Here is a 21106-nt window from a genome sequence, read left to right on the forward strand (position 1 = left end):
TCAAATTACTAAAAAATCAAATGTGAGTTGAAAAATAAGAAATTGCAGTACGAAATTCAATTATTGCATTATTGGACAAACAAGATGCAATTTTATAAATGCATTAATATATCTACAAATAAAGACTCCATATCTACAATATTAGTAAATGTAAACATTTTTCATAACCCAAGAGGATATCAGATGAATTTAACAAATCCTTTTCTTATTCAATTCAGAATTCAATTGCTACAGCTCAACAAGAGTTAGTATCAACATCACAAATCATATGTCCTCCCATTAGCTCTAGCCAAATCATACAGGTATAAAAAGAATGGGTAAAAATGCTTCTATGGGCCTGGAGTATATACTTGAAGTACTGGATGGCTTGCAGCAAAATCTAATTCCAGTGTTAAACTTAATTTATAAATCTTGATTACATAAATGTATTATTCCTCCACTTTGGAAAAAGCCAGAAAATCCAGCAATATAAACAAAGGGAAATATGATGGAGTTAACTAATTATATACCTATTAGTCTTACATCCATCATATTATTCAATGCTTTGAGTGAATATTAGTTACATTATTAATGGATTTGAAAAATCATTCAAGGAACTATAATTTATATCAGCATAGATTTAGTTTAGGAGGATCAACACTGACAAATTTGGCCATGCTGTATGACCAAGTTACTTTACAACTTAATTTATCACTTTTTGTTGTGTTATTTATATTGATTTGGCTAATTTAATAAACAATTTTCCATAATTCTCTATTAGAAACATTGAAGACTAGACAATATAATTTGTTTCTTAACTGGATTAACTGTTGGTTGATAGTATATAAACAGTATGTTCCCATAAAAGGATACAATTCTAAATAACTCCATTTATTATCAGGAGTTGCCAGGGTTCAATGGGCCCATTTTTAGTTAACAAGGTACTATCAACTAACCCTACTAATGTTTATTGTAGACAATCAAAATATGCTGAGAACTATAAAATTGGATTTATACTGACTATAAAGGGGCTATAGCACAGATTTTTCCAGTTTCTTCAAGAATTTTCAATTTGGGCAAAGGTGGCCAGTTTAAACTTTGGTATACATACATGTGAAGTAATGTATTTTGATAGGCCACCACTAATACCTTCCTTATTTTTAAATGTATGAGACCATTATATACAAGAATTTGGGCATAATTATTTCCTTTGATTTTTCATTTGTGTCTCACATGAGTATTACCAGAAAATATGCTTTTCATCTTAGGTGTTGAGTATATAAATCATTATCCTTCAGAGACGAATACATTGTTTATTGTATTTGTATTAAAATGTACATTTGTCCAGTATCAGAATATAACAATACATTCTCTATATGTAACAGGAATCAACATATTTCACTTGAAATTGTCTAGAGGAAATTTACAAAGAAAATACCATCTGTTCAACATCTAAAATATCATGAAATATGTAAGACATTAAAATTATTTTCCCTTCACTTCAGATAAACTAGGGGTAAGATGATCTGTTCTTAAAAGATATTCCAAGAATAAATGTTACAAGTTATAACTTTTCCCTTTTTACAACACTAGGGATCACAGGTATGATGGCAGAAACTTTGCAATTCCAACAAGCAAAACATATTTAAGAAGTAAGTTTATTATATAAATAATCCCTAGGTTGTGGAGTCATATATCTGCTAAGATATGGCTCAGACCAAATATTACTAGCTTTAAATCTAAACTTGATCATTGGATGGGGGAGAATGTTTATGACGTTAAGTTTAATGAGGCAGTGTTCCTAGACAGCCCTTTGGTCTGAACATTGGCGATAAAACATGGGAGAATAATTTCAGCTGTGGGAGCATTACCAGACTGTGGCACCCTGTGATTTCCTCCACAGTAGATGTTCCAAACGTTCCTCATAACTTACATTACCTTGGTTGTTATTTTCTGTTCAGTTTTCTGTAGTCATAATACCCTTTTCTAGTCTGGTTTTGCAGAACAGGATACAGTATTACATTTAGACCCTCAAAAGTACACAAAATACAGGAACCTTTACTTCCTTAATTCTTCAAGGCCACCACAGACATAGAGATCCCAACATAGTATTTACTTTTATCGCATTCTTCTTTTCTGTATTGACTGGTTTAACTTAGATTTTTCACTACTAACTTTTGTAGTCTGACCCCAAGTTTTTTTCGCTCTCTCATGGAATACATCTTTCAAAATGCCATATCTTACAATTTATGACATTAATCTCTCGCTGCTCTGTTTATTACTTTATTTCATTTGTGGTAGCTGACTACTACCCCATTTACAGTAACAATAAAGTACTTGTGATGTAGGTTTTCCAGCTCCTGTGTCTCTCTCCTGCATCTTGGTTTTCAAGTGTCATGTTTGGTTTTTCTTTTACCTCAGCCATTTGAGTATGCATTTTACCATACTCATTGTTCATTAGTTGTTTTGTTATGATCTTATTGTTTCTTACTTGTTTTATGATCTCATTGTTCATTACTTGCTTTGTTATGATTTGCTTATAAAGCTGCCCTGCTAAAATGTAGTATCATTCATATAAACAATTATAACAAAACAATTTGTATTCTCAACAAACAGTAAAATATCCAAAATAAACATGGTTAAAATGCCCCAACAAAAATAGTTGAATTCCACATTCAGACTGTTCCTTCAAACACCAATATTTCTCTCACAGATTTACTGCCATCTTCGCCTCCTCCATACCTCTGCAAAGTATTCTCACTTCCTTCACACACGGTTTGTCTCAGCACTACTAATCTCACATATTGCACCCACAAACAATTGGATGTAAACATCTATTTGATTCACAGTACATGTACTATAAACAAAAGTGACATTTTGACCCAATCACATTTTCAGAGCATCTACTTCACTTTCTCCAACTCCCAGTTTTTTGTAGACTGTTCACTACAGAAAATAACATTTACTCTCATGTTTATATTGTTCTCAAATGCACAATCCCTACACTGTTTTAACTGTCCTCCTCAGGACTACCTGTAGCCATAACTCTTTTTGAGAAACATTACTTGTCAAAGCATCCATCCATCCATCTATCTATCTATCTATCTATCTATCTATCTATCTATCTATCTATCTATCTATCTATCTCAAACCTCTTTTTCCTTTATTTGCACATGGGGCTGGGGTGTCACTTCAACACTGACAATCATCTAGAGCAGATTTTCACAATGCCAGATGGCTAACCCTGCCACAGTTGTTGTTTCACTCACACTTGCACCTTTGACCAATTTAGTGTGTCCAGTCCACCCACTGCATGTCTTAAAATGTGGGAGGAAACCAGAGCACCTGGAAGAAACCCACATGAACACAGGGAGGATATGCAGACTCCCTGTGATCCCTCATTAACCTTATTAATATCAGAGAATGCAAATGCTTCCATCACCCTATTTATAACATACCAGCTTACTCTGTCAATGTTTTATCTGCATTAAGACCCACCAACAGGAGTGGTATTTTCTTATACTCTGCTTCCCTCTGAATCATTGTTGTTCTATTAGTGTTGTTAGACATTTGCCTCCCCTACGCAAAACCACATTGATTCATATCTATCCAGTTTATCAACACCATTGTCACGCTTTTAGATATTACAGACATAAGTACGTTATAATCATGATTTAAAATTGAAATGGGTCTATATGCAGCTGGGTCTGATGGGTCTTTACCATCTTTAGGTATTACAGCCACCACAGCTTTCCTCAAGGATGCTGGTGCTTCCCTTCAATCTGAAATACTGTTAAACAAATCCTTCCAGATCTTCATCACTTTCTTTTCTCTTAACTTTCAAACTTCCACAGGAATACCATCTATTCAAAAAGACTTTCCTGCAGGTTGATTGTACTCCCAACATTTTTATCTCGTCTCCTCCTGTCTTAACTGTTACTTTGGTGAGCCTCATCTACCACTAACTTTGGCATACTCAAGTCTTCTATACATATTTCATCTTGCATTCTTTCTTGATTTCCACATCTTGCTTTATACAAATTTTCATAACATTTCTGAAATAACTTTAATACCACTACAGGATCACTGGTTATTTTTCTGCCATTTTCTGCTGCCTAAGTCATTGTGCTAAAAGCTTTTGTTCTCTGGAGTTATTAACAAAAAACAGTTGCTTAGCTGCAATCTTTCTAAACAGTTACTCCCTTATTTTCTCTTAGGCACTCTGCAGTCGCACCTCTTCTTGTTCTGTGAAATTCCCCTTATGCTGTAATAACTGTTAATGCAAAAAAAAGTTAAATCAAACAGCTCACCTGACATACAGCCGCCTGAAGAACAGCATCAAGCCCTCCTTCAGGGTTATCGATGTTGCCAGAAATTTGTTGTTGCTTTACTGCTTCAGTGAAACCAGTTACATTGTTTGTCAAGGAGAGAACGTGGATATAGCCATGTGGGGGAATACACTGGTATCCAATGGAGCTAATAACAAAATAGAGAAACAATGGATTCAGCTTTAAATGCATACCTAAAAGCAATGAGTTATTGTACTGTATTACAACACTTTTCGTAGTTTCAAACAGGGGATCTTATGATCAGAATTATCTTCATAGCCATATAAATGACCTAATTACAGAAATAAGTACACATACATATCTCTACAGTCATTGTCATCATCCTCCACAATGCAGACAATGTACTCAAGAAATTCAACTGAGGTTACACAAAATTTTCCAGAGATTACTTGTTGTGTGTACCTCAGTGGATCTATTTCAAATTATCAACTTTTTAAAACATAGAAAATGTATATGGTTGAAACCATATGACTGATGTTTTAAAAAGCTAAAAATCAATCAAACAGGACAGTGTTTTGTGGGTGGGGGGACAAGCCCCCTGCATCCTCACACCCCCTGTAAGTATATGTACCAGTTTTGAGATCGCACTACAGTGGGAGTCAAATTCCCAGATCCTCACTGTACAGTGATTTCAGTACTAACAGTTTGACTTTTTTTAAAATGTCGATTATTTGGACTCGACTACGTGAATTTAGACATTTTAAAAAGTCAGTCTTGTGAAGTAGACCCACCTCAAAGACATGCATAATATACCTTGTGTTCCTGGTCTTGATGTGCATAGGAAATTTTAAAACATTTTATATTTCATCTGGTTAATTATACCCAATAACACAATTTCACAGACAAGGATCTCATGGATTACCACAAATCTGTTTATCTCATAATACTTCATGAAACTGCAAATTTAGTTGGCTAAAAGCAGATATATTTGTGCAGATAAGCCTGCAGGTACTGTTAAATTGTTATGGATTTATTAAAAGGGTTAAAGTAGGTTAAGGGTAGGGAGGTAGGGAGGTAAAGGAGAAGTAAGAAAGTGTTCAAGTAGGCAGAGGGGGGTTACACAAGACTATGTAGGAAGGGGACTGGTACCTTTTTGTGTGGGTTTTTTACATTCACTGTTCCCACCTACATCCAAGCAATCAGAATTTGATTTGCTCAGGTAACTTTTATCTATATTGGAATAATGGTATATGTTATACCACTGAAGGATCCTTAGGACAACATGCCTAGCCCAAGTCAAGGCATTGTTCCCAGAGGTAGTTGCAGTCAAATATCTATAGCCAAGATGTTTAGATGGCCAACAACCTGATGCTGAGCAAGGCTGCAGAAGCTGGAGGAAGAGGAAGGATGATGGTCCATTAGAAGTTCAGCAGGCATCCAGGAGTGGGCACATGACAGAAGTATGTGCAATGGAGCCAAATGAAGTCACAGTAGTCCCTCAGATGTCAACAGGTAGTCAGTGTGCCATAAAGGTGCTGAGTTTTTGTGGGAGTCGTGTGCGAGACAGTGCAAGACTGCTGGAGTTGTTAGGGTCAGGTGGAGGAACTCAGCAGTAAATGGAATGCTTGACTGGGACATGCTGTGTGATGATCAAGAGTCAGAATGGATGGAGATTGTCTTTTGTTGGATCAGTTAAGGGTGTTATTGAGGTCATTATGCCTAGAGTTTACACTTTCTCAGGACTAGCCAAATATAGTTATGGGGGTTCAGTCTTTGCTGCCTGATCAGTCAGGTTTGTTTTAAACCCTGTACATCTATTTAGCAGTTAAGGAGAATATTTGGCAAGGAGAACATGTAGACATATTTGAACTGATTTATACATATGGGGCTCTGTGCCTATCTGAGGCTGAAGCCCCAGGGGTTAAAGGCTTTGTTGCATCTTTAAGGAAGAAGAGGCTAGGAAGGTATAGAGACAGAATTTGTGACAACTGGGTCTTGATTTTGTTTACTTTACTGTGGTTATGTTGGAAAATTATGCATCTTAAAATTTACCATTTTAGGCCTATTTTATCATATTTAAAAAAGCTCAAAAGTTGAGAGAGGGCAATGCCTGGTTGTGGAACAACCAACACTTCTCAAAAGTTGAGAGAGGGCAATGTCTGGTTGTGGAACAACCAACACTTCAGGAAATTGAAAGCAGTGAATAAAACTTTGACCTGGGAGTCAAGGCATCTGGATACATGACATGGCACTATGGTGGATATGGCACAAAGTCAAGTGCAATCTGGAGTAAGCGAGAATGGCTATAAAGCTGGTAGTTGCCCAGCCTTCAGATTGGTAAATGTTCATGGCCAAATTGCCCTTTTGTACATACTTGTTCAGTATGCGGAAGTTACCACTGGGCTATGGTACAGTGGCATACGAAAAGTTTAGGGACTGCAAGCCATTTATTTAGACAACATCAGGCCTGGAATAACAGGGGCAAGCAATGTTAGATAAGGGGGAATTTTTGTGGACTTAGAGGCCAAATGGTGTTTAAACCCTTCAGTGGTTAGAAGTTGATGTGGTGAAAGGTTGATTTTATTTGCCTTTTGATAAATTTAACCATCTGAGAGTGAGACTCTGTTGCTTTGCAAGGAAGATAAAGACAAGGGTGAGAGATGTTATGTAATGGCTGCATTTATTACATTTTCCTGTTGACTGGTTGGTCTGGGAAGGATGTTCAATAGGTTGTTGGCTAATTTATTGAGTGATGGGCATAGTGAGCACTACTGAGTCCATTTTAGCAAAAATCGTTTAACGGGATATTATTATTTATTTAAAGTTTCTTGAGCACTTCAAAGGCATTCCTTCTTGGCAGGATATCTGGGTGTCATCAGAGGACCTGTATGTGTTCACTGATGCAGCAGGAAGTGCAGGTACGACAGCAGTTTTTACGGAGTTATGGTTTGCTGTTGAATGACTGGGATGCTGGCTGGTGAAATGGAAAAAGGACATGGCATTTTGTAGAGATGATGCTGATTTGGGCAGTGCTAGTGTGGCAAGATCAACTGATGAATAAGAAAATGGTATTTCATTTGGATAATGAAGCAGTTGAGCAGCTATTGGGCAGGAATGTGGCAAGGCCTGTTTTGATGCACTTAATGGCGTGGAAGTCAGCTTTATTTTGTTTGAGGATTAACATGTCATTTTCAGCCAAACATTTTACAGGTGAATTGAATGCTTAGCTAATAGCCTGTCTCATTTTCTGTTTGATAAGTTTCATTAGATGGCTCCAAATCTAGTTGCACAATCAGCAGCAGTTCGAGACTGGCACTATGTAGATGGATGGCTACTATCACAGTCTTGGTCTTGGTCTAGGTCAACAAGAAGGGCATATAGCTCATCTGTCTTGACTTTATGACTTTTAGACAACAACTTCCTATAAAGCAGATGGGATGGTCTATAACGTTAGTATGTTGGTATTTGATTTACAGGTGGGGGTATAGGCTTCTGTTGGGTAAGTTGTTTAGAGTTGTTTTGGCAGGTTTTCAAGTGGTTGCCCTCACGCAAACAGATTGTGTGCTACAGTTGGAGCTGTCTGTGCTTATGTACATGGGTGCCTTTAGGGTCAGCGAAAATGTTGGGTACTTTGTATCAGTGTGATGTTTACAGTGCTCTGGCAGCAGTTGTGATCTGGTTATGCAGGTCTAAGGCTGATCAGAGATGGCAAGGGCAGCAAGTGGTTTTGCATGCAAACCAAGAGGAGTAATTATGTCCCGTAAATTGGGCTGTGTTATAATCAGAAATGAGTAACTTCTGGGGGGGGAGGGGTGATTTTCCATGATACTACTGGTAAAGTGGTGGCAGTATGGCAGTTTAACGTATACTTGTACAGAAGGCTTTGATGAGTCAAAGGATTAAGGCAGATATTTTTGAGCCATTCTTTTCAGACAGGGATGCCATCAGATTTGGCACTAGAGGGTACATCAACTGAAGTGATTAACAGAGGAGGAGACGGGTTTCTGAAACATTTTTAGCTCATGTCAGATAACTTTGGATAGTGTGCTTAGTATTTTATTCTGACTGTTTTTCAGGATGTAACAAGACTGTAATTATTGGATATTCCTTTGTTTACTGGGTCGCAAAACATGCAAAAATACAACTTCATGGTAGAATGCTAGGACTTGTCCATTTGAAATTCAATATGATTTGGAGTGTCTGCAGATATATGAGGTGGCAACAGTTGGCTGCTATGGTTAACAATTTACATTTACATGAAGCTAATATCAAGTCAATGCTTATTCATTTAGGGGATAATGACTTTGGCATGATGCCAAAAAGAAGGCTATTGGTGCGGATGACAGTAGATTTGGTGGTATTTCAGCAAGGGTTTCCTAAGGTTCTGTTTGTTAGATCAGAGGTAATACCTAGGTTAGTTTGGAGACAGGCTCGAAGTTTTAAAAGAATCAAATTGGCTTGGTGTTTTGTTAATTACAGGATGTCATGGGCAGCCTTCTCCCTTGATGGCAGGGTTTTGCCTCATTTTTTGCAGATAAGGACCTTTGAGTGATGTTGGTCTTGATCTGTTTAATTTGAATATTTCCATGTTAATAAAAGATAAGATGCAAGATTTGTAAGTTAGATTGATAGAGGAAGAAAGGGGAGACATCCTGGAAAAACAGGTTGGTGGGTAGTTTTAGAGGGGTCTTGGAGGAAAACCCTTTTATTTCGCCTTTCTCTGTGGAATGGTTTAAGGTCAAATAGGAATGGGCAATGACATGCTACACAAGCCGGCATATTTCCCAGAGGTGAAATGTTTTAGCCTTCCCGTTTTAAAGTAGTGGTGAGCAGTTCAATGTTGCCCTTAATGTGAAGTTTACATATGCTTTTACATTTCGATGAGGTTATGTTATATTTGTCTATTGTTTGTTGAAATGTTGAATAAACTGGTCACTGGCTCTCATGCTTTTATTACCGTGTTGTGCAGGTGTATATGTTCATTTCTTTTTAATGTTTACTAAAATGTAACATGGGTATGTAGTGAACCAAGGCTGATCACCGTCCAACTTCCTGCTTAGCGTGTCAGTGAAGGAAGCTGCATCAGTAGACTCCTGTCTCATAGGAAGAACTTTGCACTGCATCAGTACTAAGTCTGAGTTAGACACAACTTCTTTTTACTTCATGCTATTTATATTTTGTTAACTAAGTAATCTAACTGGCTGGCAGCTGGAGATAAAAACTCAAAACAACTCAGAAAGTTAATACATCACTGGAATAAATACATGAGCTGCAGGCTGAATGACACAAAATTAATAATTTAATGATATGAAGCAATTTCACAGTGGTGTAGATGTCCAAAGTATTATAAAACATCAACAAGTTAGGAAACCATGAGGGGCAGAGGCCTATTTTACACATTAATGAATGAGCCAAGAAACTTTATATGGTGGTTAGGAAGCCTACACAGCAGAAATGATGCATAAGGACAGGTAGTTCTGTGTACATGACAAGGATCTGCAACACAGTATACAATGATTCAAGAGGGTACAGCCATCCAGAGCTTAACATGGAAAGAAAAAGTCAAGTAACTACTGGATAGCAATGCAGAAAAGCTTAAAAGTAATTAATGACAATTGTATAACAATCATTAAGACTCAGAAGTGTTAAAACTAGTTTCAGATTAAGTTTTTTTGCAAATGAACTAGATTCAGTGTCATGCAACCAAAAAAAGAGAAAAATAGCAAACTCCATTTTTTACTCTGTAGTTCACCAACATTCATAAAGCATCCACTTAGAAAAAAAATGCATAAATCCCATACAAAATGAAGACAGGACAATTAAAGTATATTTATTCAACTGAAAAAAGAAAATGTGACTGTTTTACACATAAAAATGCATTTAGAATATAGAAGTACTGTGAGCATGCTTGATGTGCACACTACAGTGAAGTGTTGCTGTGTGCAAACGCAGAGATGTAAATGAGATGATGAACGCACAACGCATGAAAGCAACAATGAAAGCTCCCAGCAACAGCAGCCATAAGGTTAAGAAGTGAAGCAGAATCAAGCAACGCCACTGCTTAAAAAGCTAATGTTTCTTTTTAAACAACTCCAATCTTCATTTTAGCAAAAATCAAACATTTCTTGTGACACCAAGCTTCTATCTCCACTTTTCCCTGGTTTGAAACCCATACAGTACTATTATCCAAGTGGGGTATTGGGTTTGTGTTCTTATGGTCCTAATGTTCTCTCTTTGCATGTCTGTTAGTTATTTCAGAAGACTAAAGTTCTAGCTGCTTCTTGGGCCCAGGGTACAGGCTTTGAGCCTTTTTCCCTTCATTTGGCGACTTTGTGACCCTGAGCAACTTATTTTATTAGACAGTGCTCCCAGATCAACCCTTAAAAGGACAATTAGGTTGCTAACCAATCAACAAATAGGTAAATGTAAATAAATAAAAATGCCCAATGGAAAGCATGCAATAGGTCTTTCCAAGGGATACCACCCACCTCCATACGTGACATGACCTACAGAAGGCCCTTCTCTCCATTACAGCAAGGGCTTCTGTTCAATCTGTGGCCTCTCCCAAGAATGGATTCTAGTTAAAGGGTGTGCACCCAAGGCAAATGTACCAAACTCTCCCACTGAGACAAATAAGCGGGCACTACATTAACACTCCTCTTCATCCCTTTGCCAGCTCCTCCAATGTCTTCGCCCTAAATGAACTGGGATGGAACATCTAGGTCATAGTTACAGCTTTATCTCTCTAGACCACGAAGCTGAGCAAAAGCATGTTTCAGACCATTAAATTTTAAACAGAAAACATAAAGTTATGACCTATAAAAAGGGTACATTTCAAATACACCTACACTTCAATTCTTTGCAATCAACAGGTACCACAGGTGGATCAGTGAAGTAGTAGCATACCTGGGAGGGACGGGCAGCTGCCTCAGGTCCAAATGGTTAGGGGATACAAATGGGAGATTCTGATCAGTGAACAGTGCACTACCAGAATGAATGCCAATAGTGCATTTGTGATCAAGTCTGAAGCACTTTAGTGCTTTGTGTGTGGTATAAGAAAGATATAAGAAGGGTAGCAGATCAGTATTAGGACAGGTTCTATGGAGGAAAGAATGCTTATGTGGATGAACAGCAGGAAGGAATAAAGTTCTGGATGGAAAAAATGGTGCATGTAGAAAAGGATATAACAGAAGAAGTGGACAACCTTTTGAAACCGGTAAATGATAATAGTGCATCTGACACAATGGCAAAGGGTTTCAACATTACTCAAATTAGAAAAATGATATACAGAAGTAATGAAGGAATTGTATCACTCCTCCTGAATATTCTTGTTTATGCATTGCTCCTACAGATTCCATTTATTTCTATGCATTTTACTCTTTACCTTTTCTAATCCCATCTTCAGTTCTTTTATCTCCTTAACAACATTCAACAATTCTGTTACAGTTTGGTTTGTTTTCATTTTCCATTTCCTACTGTTTGCCTTTTAGGCAGCCAATAGCATTAAATTTAGTAGGCCCCGTGTCTAGGCAATTCAGTTTCAACATCCTAGCTCAAAAAAAATATTCCCTTAGTTAAAATAATTTGTTACCCCAATATTTCTTACATAGTATCCTGCAGGGAATTTCTAAAATCTATTAGCTCATTACAGTACCAAAAATCAGCTCATTCCACTGCCAAAATTCATATTCCCAGGTACCGCTCTCTTTCCATCCTTTGCTGTCTACCTGTGGAAAAATTCTCTGATGTCTACTTGTAGTATAAAAATATTTATGCAAACACTACCATAGAAGACCTTCTAGGTTTTGATCCATACCTGGAAGATATTACATGTATCCTGCCATGTCTATCATCTTCTGATCGATTCTTATAGTTGTCATGCATTATTTTATATGACCTACTAATAATTATTTTTACTGCAACTTCTGTTCCAGACTTAATTGTAAACTCAACCAGACCTGGTCTTTCATTTAATTATACTCTGCTATCAATCCCTGGTAGAGAACAAGGCCTTAAATCCATTGTCCAAACTTCTGCTTGGCTTCATCTCACACTAAGATATCTCCCTCTTTAGTCATTTGGTCCCAGTGCCTTGGCTCCTTTCCTACTTATAAGTCATCCACATCGATAAATTCTCTTTTCTTCAATCCTGAATTGGTTTAGTTCTCAAAACATTTTCAGCTGTTTTGCATATGTACTATTCTGCTTGGTTGTTATTGTTCTCCTTATGTGCTTGCATCTAAAATCCCAAGTTTTCCTTTTTTTTAATGAAAACCCCTTGCCCCATAATTTCAGCATCATTTCTTTCCACTTATAAACTTCTGACTGCATTATTGTACTGTATATATATATATATATATATATATATATATATATATATATATATATACATACACACACACACACACACACACACACACACACACACACACACACACACATATATATATATGTGTGTGTGTGTGTGTGTGTGTGTGTGAGCCTTAGCTATGTACCTGTAAAGTATCTCTATCCTATTCTGTGGTTATCCCACTTAACTCTTGCCATCTTTCCCTTCCAAATATTTTTTTATTCTTCATTAATTATGCCCCATAGCTTTTCCTCTGGTTGATAAAAAGATGCCTGGCATGCTTATCCATATCCATATACCTCGTCAAGAGCTTTCAGCTTCTTACTTTTTCTATTACCTTTTTAGTCCCTTTCAACGTATTCTTAGCTACCATGATAGAATCTCTTTCAATCCAAACCCCTAAATCTTTCATCTTATCAGGTCCCTATAAATATGAGTATTGCTGAACCAATTCATGTGTAGGGACATAGCCTATTGGTATAGCCTTTGTTTTATTCTCGTTTATTTTACAAAGTGAAAGAACTTGAAACTGTCTCAAGATATTCCATAACATTGAAATATATTTTTTTCTGGCTCTATCAAGTACAAAACAATTGCAGCTGCTAATTAGAATATTTTTTCTGAGTGACATACCGTTTATATCTATGAATTTGTGAGTTCCTTATGAAAATAACAAATGAGAAAGACAACACCTCTGCCTGGTTTCTGTATGCAGAGACGACCCTCCCACCTTGATTCTTCCCAATTAACCTCATTATGCTATCAGGAAACATAAATGCTGCCATTGCCATACTCATAAAATAAGTCTATCAAATGCCTTCTCTGCATCAAGACCAAAAACCAATAATCCAGCCTTCTTGTACTCTGATTCCTTTGAATCAGTATCAGTCTGTGAATGCTGTTAATGCTGTCAGATGTTTGTCTCCTGTCCATAAAACCACATTTATCCATACCAATCAGTTTTGGTAACATTTTATCCATTCTTTCAGTTACTATAGACATAAATACTTTATAAACAAAATTCAAAATAGAAACTGGCCAACATGAAGTTGGATTTAAAGCGTCTATACCCTCTATGAGTAGTACACCCATTACAGCTTTCTTCTAAGATGCTGGTACACACACTGCTTTTAAAATACTATTAAATAAAACTTTTCAGCTCTTTAACACTGTTTCCATCATGGTTTCCAGATTTCCACAGGAATACCATCTTTTTCTGGAGACTTCCCTGCTGAGTGATTATACCTCACCATTTTTATTGCATCTTCTATTTTTGCTCTTAATTCTACAGCCTCATCTTCTTCTAAACTTGGCATGTTTTAAGTTGTCCATAAATGTTTCCACTTGTTATTTTCTTGGTTTCCCCCATTACTCTGCTCTATTTCCTAAATATTGCTAATACCCCCATAGGGTCTCTGGGTATTCTTCTAGTCACATCCTCCCTTAGCTTGGCAACATCTCTTTATATTTTCTGTTGTCTGAATCAATGTGCTGATAGTTTTTGTCCTCTTGGGTCATCATCATCATCATCATCTTCTTTCAGCTGTTCCCGTTAGGGTCGCCACAGTGGATCATCTGTTTCCATTTCTTCCTGTCTTCTGCATCTTGCTCTGTCACACCAACCACCTGCATGTCCTCTCTCACCACATCCATAAACCTTATCTTAGGCCTTCCTCTTTTCCTGTTACCTGGTAGCTTCATCCTTAGCATCTTTTTCCCAATATACTCAGCATCCCTCCTCAGCACATGTCCAAACCAATGTAATCTTGCCTCTCTGGCTTTGTCTCCAAACCTTCCAACCTGGGCTGACCCTCTAATATACTTATTCAGGATCCTGTCCACCTTCGTCACACCCAGTGCAAATCTTAACATCTTTAACTCTGCCACATCCAGCCCTAACTCCTGCCTTTTTGTCAATGCCACTGTCTCCAACCCATATAACATAGCTGGTCTCACTACTCTCTTGTACACCTTCCCTTTCACTCTTACTGGTACTCGTCTGTCACAAATCACACCTGACACTCTTCTCCACCCACTCCATCCTGCCTGTACTCTCTTCTTCACCTCTCTTCCACACTCACCATTACTCTGAACTGTTGATCCCAAGTATTTAAATTCATCCACCTTTGCCACCTCTACTCCCTACATCCTCACCATTCCTCTATCCTCCCTCTCATTCACACACATATATTCTGTCTTAGTCTTGCTGACCTTCATTCCTCTTCTCTCTGGAGCATATCTCCATCTCTCCAGGGTCTCCTCCACTTGTTCCCTACTCTCACTACAGATCACGATGTCATCTGCAAACATCATAGTCCACGGGGACTCCTGTCTGATCTCATCTGTCAACTTGTCCATCACCATTGCAAATAAGAAAGGGCTCAGAGCTGATCCTTGATGTAATTTCACCTCCACCTTAAATGCATCCATCACTCCCACAGCAGACCTCACCACTGTCACACTACCCTCGTACATATCCTGTACCACTCTTACATACTTCTGTGACACTCCCGACTTCCTCATACAATACCACTACTCCTCTCTAGGCACCCTGTCATATGCTTTCTCTAAGTCTACAAAAACACAATGCGTCTCCTTCTGACCTTCTCTGTACTTCTCCATCAAGACTCTCAGAGCAAACATTGCATCTGTAGTGCTCTTTCTTGGCATGAATCCACAATGCTGATCACTAATCATCACGTCCCTTCTTAACCTAGCTTCCACTACTCTTTCCCAAAACTTCAATTTAATCCCTCTGTAGTTAATACAGCTCTACACATCACCCTTATTCTTAAAAATTGGTACCAAAACACTTTTTCTCCATTCCTCAGGCATCCTCTCACTTTCCAAGATTTCATTAAACAATCTGGTTAAAAACTCCACTGCCATTTCACCTAAACACCTCCATGCTTCCACAGGTATGTCATCTGGGCCAACAGCCTTTCCATTCTTCATTCTCTTCATAGCTATCCTTACTTCCTCCTTGCTAATCCATTGCACTTCATGATTCACTATCTCCACATCATCCAACCTTCTCTCTCTCTCATTCTCTTCATTCATCAACCCCTCAAAGTACTCTTTCCATCTGCTCAGCACACTCTCTTCGCTTGTAAGTATGTTTCCTCATTATCCTTTATCACCTTTACCTGCTGCACATCTTTCCTAGCTCAGACCTTCTGTCTAGCCAATCGGTACAAGTCCTTTTCTCCCTCCTTAGTATCCAACCTTTCATACAACTCTTCATATTCACTGCCTCTCTCTTTGCCATGCACCTCATCTCCTTATACTCCTGTCTACTTTCTTCATCTCTCTGACAATCCCACTTCTTCTTTGCCAACCTCTTTCTCTGTATACTCTCCTGTACTTCCTCATTCCACCACTATGTCTCCTTGTCATCCTTCCTCTGTTCAGATGTCATACCAAGCACCTTTCTAGCTGTCTCCCTTACTAGCTCTACTCTAGTTACCCAGCTATTTGGTAACTCTTCCCTGCCACCCAGTACTTGTCTTAACTCATCCCTGAACTCCACCTCAGAATTACCCTTTTTCAATTGCCACTATATGATCCTTGGTGCTTCCCTCACACTCCTCCTCCTCTTCTTGATCACCAACGTCATCCTACAAATCACCATCCTATGCTGCCTAACTATAATTTCCCCGGTCACCATTTTACAGTCTCCAATCTCCTTCAAACTGACCCTCCTGCATAAGATATAATCCACCTGTGTGCATCTTCCTCCACTCTTGTATGTCACCTTATACTCCTCCCTCTTGTTAAAATATGTATTCATCACAGCCATGTTCATCCTTTTCGCAAAATCCACTGCCATCTAACCTTCTGCATTCCTTTGTTTAATACCATACCTACCCATCGCTTCCTCATCCACTCTGTTCCCTTCACCTACATTCCCATTGAAATCTGCTTCTATCACCACTCTCTCACCCTTGGGTACAGTCATCACCATTTCATCCAACTCACTCCAAAATTTTTCTTTCTCATCCATAGCACACCCAACTTGAGGAGCATATGCACTAACAACATTCATCATTACACCATCAATTTCCAGCTTCATAAACATCACTCTATCTGACACTCTTTTCACCTCCAAAACACTCTTAGCATATTGTTCCTTCAGGATAACTTCTATGCCATTTCTCCGCCAATCTACACCATGATAAAACTATTTGAACCCACCTCCAATACACCTAGCCTTAATCACCTTCCATCTGGTCTCTTGCACACACAATATGCCAACCTTCCTTCTGTCCATCATATCGGCTAGCTCTCTCCCTGTACCAGTCATACTGCCAACATTCAAAGTTCCGACCCTCACAACCACAGTCCTAGCCTTTCTCCTCTCTTCCTGCCTTCGGCCATGCCTTCCACTTCTTCTTCTCCTTCGGCCAACAGTAGCCCAATTTCCACCAGCACCCTGCTGGCTAACAGTACTGGTGGCGGTGTTTGTTAACCCTGGGCCTTGACCGATCTGGTATTTAAATATTTACTACTGTCCACATGAATAATTTGGTGAAGTTTTATGCCGGATGCCCTTCTTGATGCAACCCTCCCCATTTATCTGGGCTTGGGACTGGCGCAAAGAAATGCACTGGCTTGTGCATCCCCAGTGGCTGGGTTTCTTGGGTTATTATCAAGAAGTAATTAATAGTGACCTTTCTAAACTCATGCTTATTATCCAAATAGTCCCTTATTATTTCCTTTAGGACTCGGCAATTGCTCCTCTTCTTATTCTGTAAAGTGTTCAACTGCTAAGCTTTAACCTTTGATAATCCCTCTAAACAATTCCCATTACTTCTTAGATGCATCTGTTTCTCTTTCTCATCTCTGTTACATTTGTAAATATCATCTTTATTTTCTCCCACACATGAGCTATCCCACCTGAATAAGATTCTACTTTGCTTAACAACTCTTGACTTGTTTTCACTACCCATTCCTTAAAATCATTTATTTTTTATAGTTAAGTAAGAAAGTGACAGTAACTTGTTTTTACTTGATTACTCTAGATCTTGTGGAAGGCCTGAAAGTCTTATTGAATGTGTTTCAAACCTATCAGTTAAATACCCATGGTATCATGACAAATAGCCCCTGTCCAATCTACCCCAGATATTGTACCTTACAGAATAACATGTAAATTCTGTTGGGAGTTTCTGCTAGTAACATGGCAACTTACTTTCCAAATATTGTCATGTATTTCTTCAGGAATCCATCCTCATTTCTTACATTTTCCATTCAAGATCCCCCTGATACTACTTCACTATTGCAAATTAGGTACTAGTCCCCACTCATAAATAATATTCCCTGCCAAGGCTAATGTTAGATTTTATGAATATAAATCTGAAATTAATTATGTTGTAAATATGCTGAAAGAAAAGGCTTGCTTAAATGCAGAAACAAAGTTTAAGTAAAATGTGATCAGCAGTCATACTAAATGACCATGGCTTGGAAAAGGAATCTGCTGAATGGACATTATTCCCTTACAGACTCAAGGCAGGATGTTATGCAAGAACAAAAATGCAAAATCTGCTTTTAAAGAACAATGACATGTTTTTCTGCATGGAAAAACAGGATATGACATAAGAACAGATACAAAGATCCAAATAAAATACAGGATGTTCACACTGTCAGAAAAGCTGATCTCTGACAATGTGTTTTCTCAAAAATATGTTTTTCTTCATAAAACAGGATATGCTTATCAGCATTGACATAACCACATGTGTTTTATACAAACATCCAAATAGAATACAGGACAATGTGTTTCCTCAAAATATATTTTTCTACATGGATATCAGGACACTGTTACAGGATATTCACACTGTCAGAAAAGCTGGTCTCTTACAAGACATTGTTAAACAAGGAAGTTTAGTATTGTTTCTACAGGATAAGCAATTCTCCAAAATATGTTTAAAAAGAGTATATAAAGAGCTGTATAAATCCAGTTGTTTGGGGATATGGTAGGAACACATTTGGTGTTCTGAGGTAAATGTTATATCTCTCACATCATCTGTACTATATGAGAAGTAAAGTTGGAACAGTACTTTTAAGCTGCAACGTGGTTTCGTTTGATTTATTATAAAAAGTTATTTGTTACTGCTCTTTAAAGTTGATGCTGCAAAGTATATTCTCTCATCAGTGTATATTCTGCAAGTTTCTGTATGCAACAGACTGTGAATGCAAATATAATCAGACTTTGAATTTTAGCAAGAATCCATCCAGGCAAGAAGCAAGAAGCAAGCAAGCAAGAGCCATATATAATATTTTTTCAATGGCGAGGCAGCTGAGTGACTAGCACCATATAATTTTTTCAATGGCAAGCTAGTCTGCATTTGAACCTACAATCTGCATTCAAACACAGAAGGAGTGATGGTAAGCCCTGCAGAGGGTCACTTCAGTTAAATTGCAGTAACTAACATTTGTACGTATGTGTAAATCCTAAACAGAAGTATTCCAGTTTATGCAGCTTGCAGTAGTAAAGTTTTTTAGACGTCTACAATCCGGAGTGAGACTAGTTCAAGAAATTCGCAGTGCCATAAATTCTTCAAGAAAAGGGGGATATCCACTAGCCCATCAGTCCACTGCCTGTTGTGCTTTCCCAGCTTCTCAAGTGACTTTGAAAAAAATTCCAGCCATCTGCAACAACAGCCTGATCACCTGTTTTCTTGCTGACTGGTAAGACTTTTTCTACGTCACATTTTTTAGTATGGTTGCTATTCGACAGTTTTGGATATTAAACAGTCTTGGATATTAGATTAGACAGTATGGATATTTTCATGCATAATTTAAGCAAATGTAAAAAAATGCTATGTTGGTATACACAGCACATTAGTAAATGTAAAACCTTATTAGGGCAGGTTGATAGTAAGGCATTATGCAAATGTATTACAATATTTGACTGGTATCTCAAAGAAAATCATGTGAAAAATGACAAATGTTTATTGTGTGCTTCAACAAAAACTGCATTTTGTGTATTATGTCATAAAATAATATTGCATCATATTGCTAAAAAAATAGACTGTAAAGACAGATCTGAAGAATTAACTAAGGGTAAAGTGTTTCCATTACATTCTGATGTTGAACAGTTATGTCCTGTCACCACATGTGAGTCAAATCAGTTACTGATAGAACCCCTAGTACATTTTATTACAAAGGAATGTAGTAAACTTCTAAAAGACAGACACAATGAGTTCAGGAAGCTTAGACAAGTTATACATACATCTTTTCAAAAGTGCATAGGAGTTTCAAATTCAGCAGAACAGCTTACTAAAGAATGTCAGAAAGACCATGCAACATCACAGGAAATTCAACAGAAGTTCCAGGATAAAGAAAATAAATTAGCTGAACTGACAGAGACTGGGAACTTCCTGCATACACAGTTAATCTGTGCAAAAGAAATATATTTTATAATATGTTTATGTTTTGAAAATGGTTAAACATACATGGTAGGATAGTAGGATCTGATGTCTGGACAAATCATTCTTAAATGTTTTACTTTCATTCAGTTAAAGCAATACATCTATCAGTACTACAGTAAAGTAAAGCATATGAATGCCATTCATTAGCACAGTCAAAAGGTAAACAAACCTGTTCTAGTGTATTATAATATATAAAATTAAATAAAAATAGTTAATGAGTAAAAATTTAAAGTCACAAGACATGACATGCTTGTATAAAGATATACATATACAAGACAGACATGCATGTGTGTTCTTTTCATCTAGAGTACATCTGTTACAATACACAGGCAGACAACAGCAAATATAAATAATATAAATATAAATGTGTTGGTTAAACTAATATCTATTTTGTTTTTTACAATTTTTATATAATTGTATATATAGTAACACCAAACAGTTAAAATTCTGAATTTTAAAAAGAAAATCACAGATGGTATTATTCAAACAGTTTTTGTAAAATTAATGGCAGGACAGTTAAATAGTTAAATAAATAAAAAAAATACTGAAATCCATGTAAGGTAATTGTAAAATGATGTCTATTTATGTTGTATAAATGCATAGTTATGCAAATCACAATCACATTAAAGGAAAAAGCTAAAATAATTAACTATAGTTTACAGAGTATGAAATGTGAGCTCAGACCTTCCTAGACTGAATGAATAGTTACAGGAAATGCTGGAAAGATAAGATAAATAACAAGACTGATTGCCAGGCAAGTAGCTTGAGTTTTTCTAAAGCATCATTGTTATTAAAACATACTTGTTAAAATGTTTACAAGCAACACTATTTAGTAATTGTCATAAAATGCCACAATTGTGCATAGATGTCACTGATAATCTGTTTAAGTAAATGTTAAAAGGACAAAAAAAAAAAAAAAAAAAACTCAGTTGTATCAAGTACAGCCAGCAAATGGGCTATAGTATATATACAGTTCAAATCAATTGTGCAGGAGAATGTAAATGCCTACTAGTGGTAGTAAACAGCAAAAGCTTTATAAAAAATTATCAAATCAGACAAAA

At 37.2% G+C, this 21106-nt stretch overlaps 1 protein-coding gene across 1 annotated transcript in view; it reads right to left on the reverse strand.

The window, feature by feature from the left end:
- Window positions 1-21106, reverse strand: part of ITGB8 (integrin subunit beta 8) — a 984437-nt gene that overhangs the window by 316150 nt on the left and 647181 nt on the right. Inside the window, exon 5 of the mRNA XM_044064706.1 lies at window positions 4290-4455. Coding sequence (XP_043920641.1) covers window positions 4290-4455 — 166 coding nt within the window. The remainder of the gene's footprint in view (window positions 1-4289; window positions 4456-21106) is intronic.

This window comes from Protopterus annectens, chromosome 3.part0 (assembly GCF_019279795.1).
Source record: "Protopterus annectens isolate FY-2018-M chromosome 3.part0, PAN1.0, whole genome shotgun sequence".
NCBI classification, from domain to species: Eukaryota; Metazoa; Chordata; order Ceratodontiformes; family Protopteridae; genus Protopterus; species Protopterus annectens.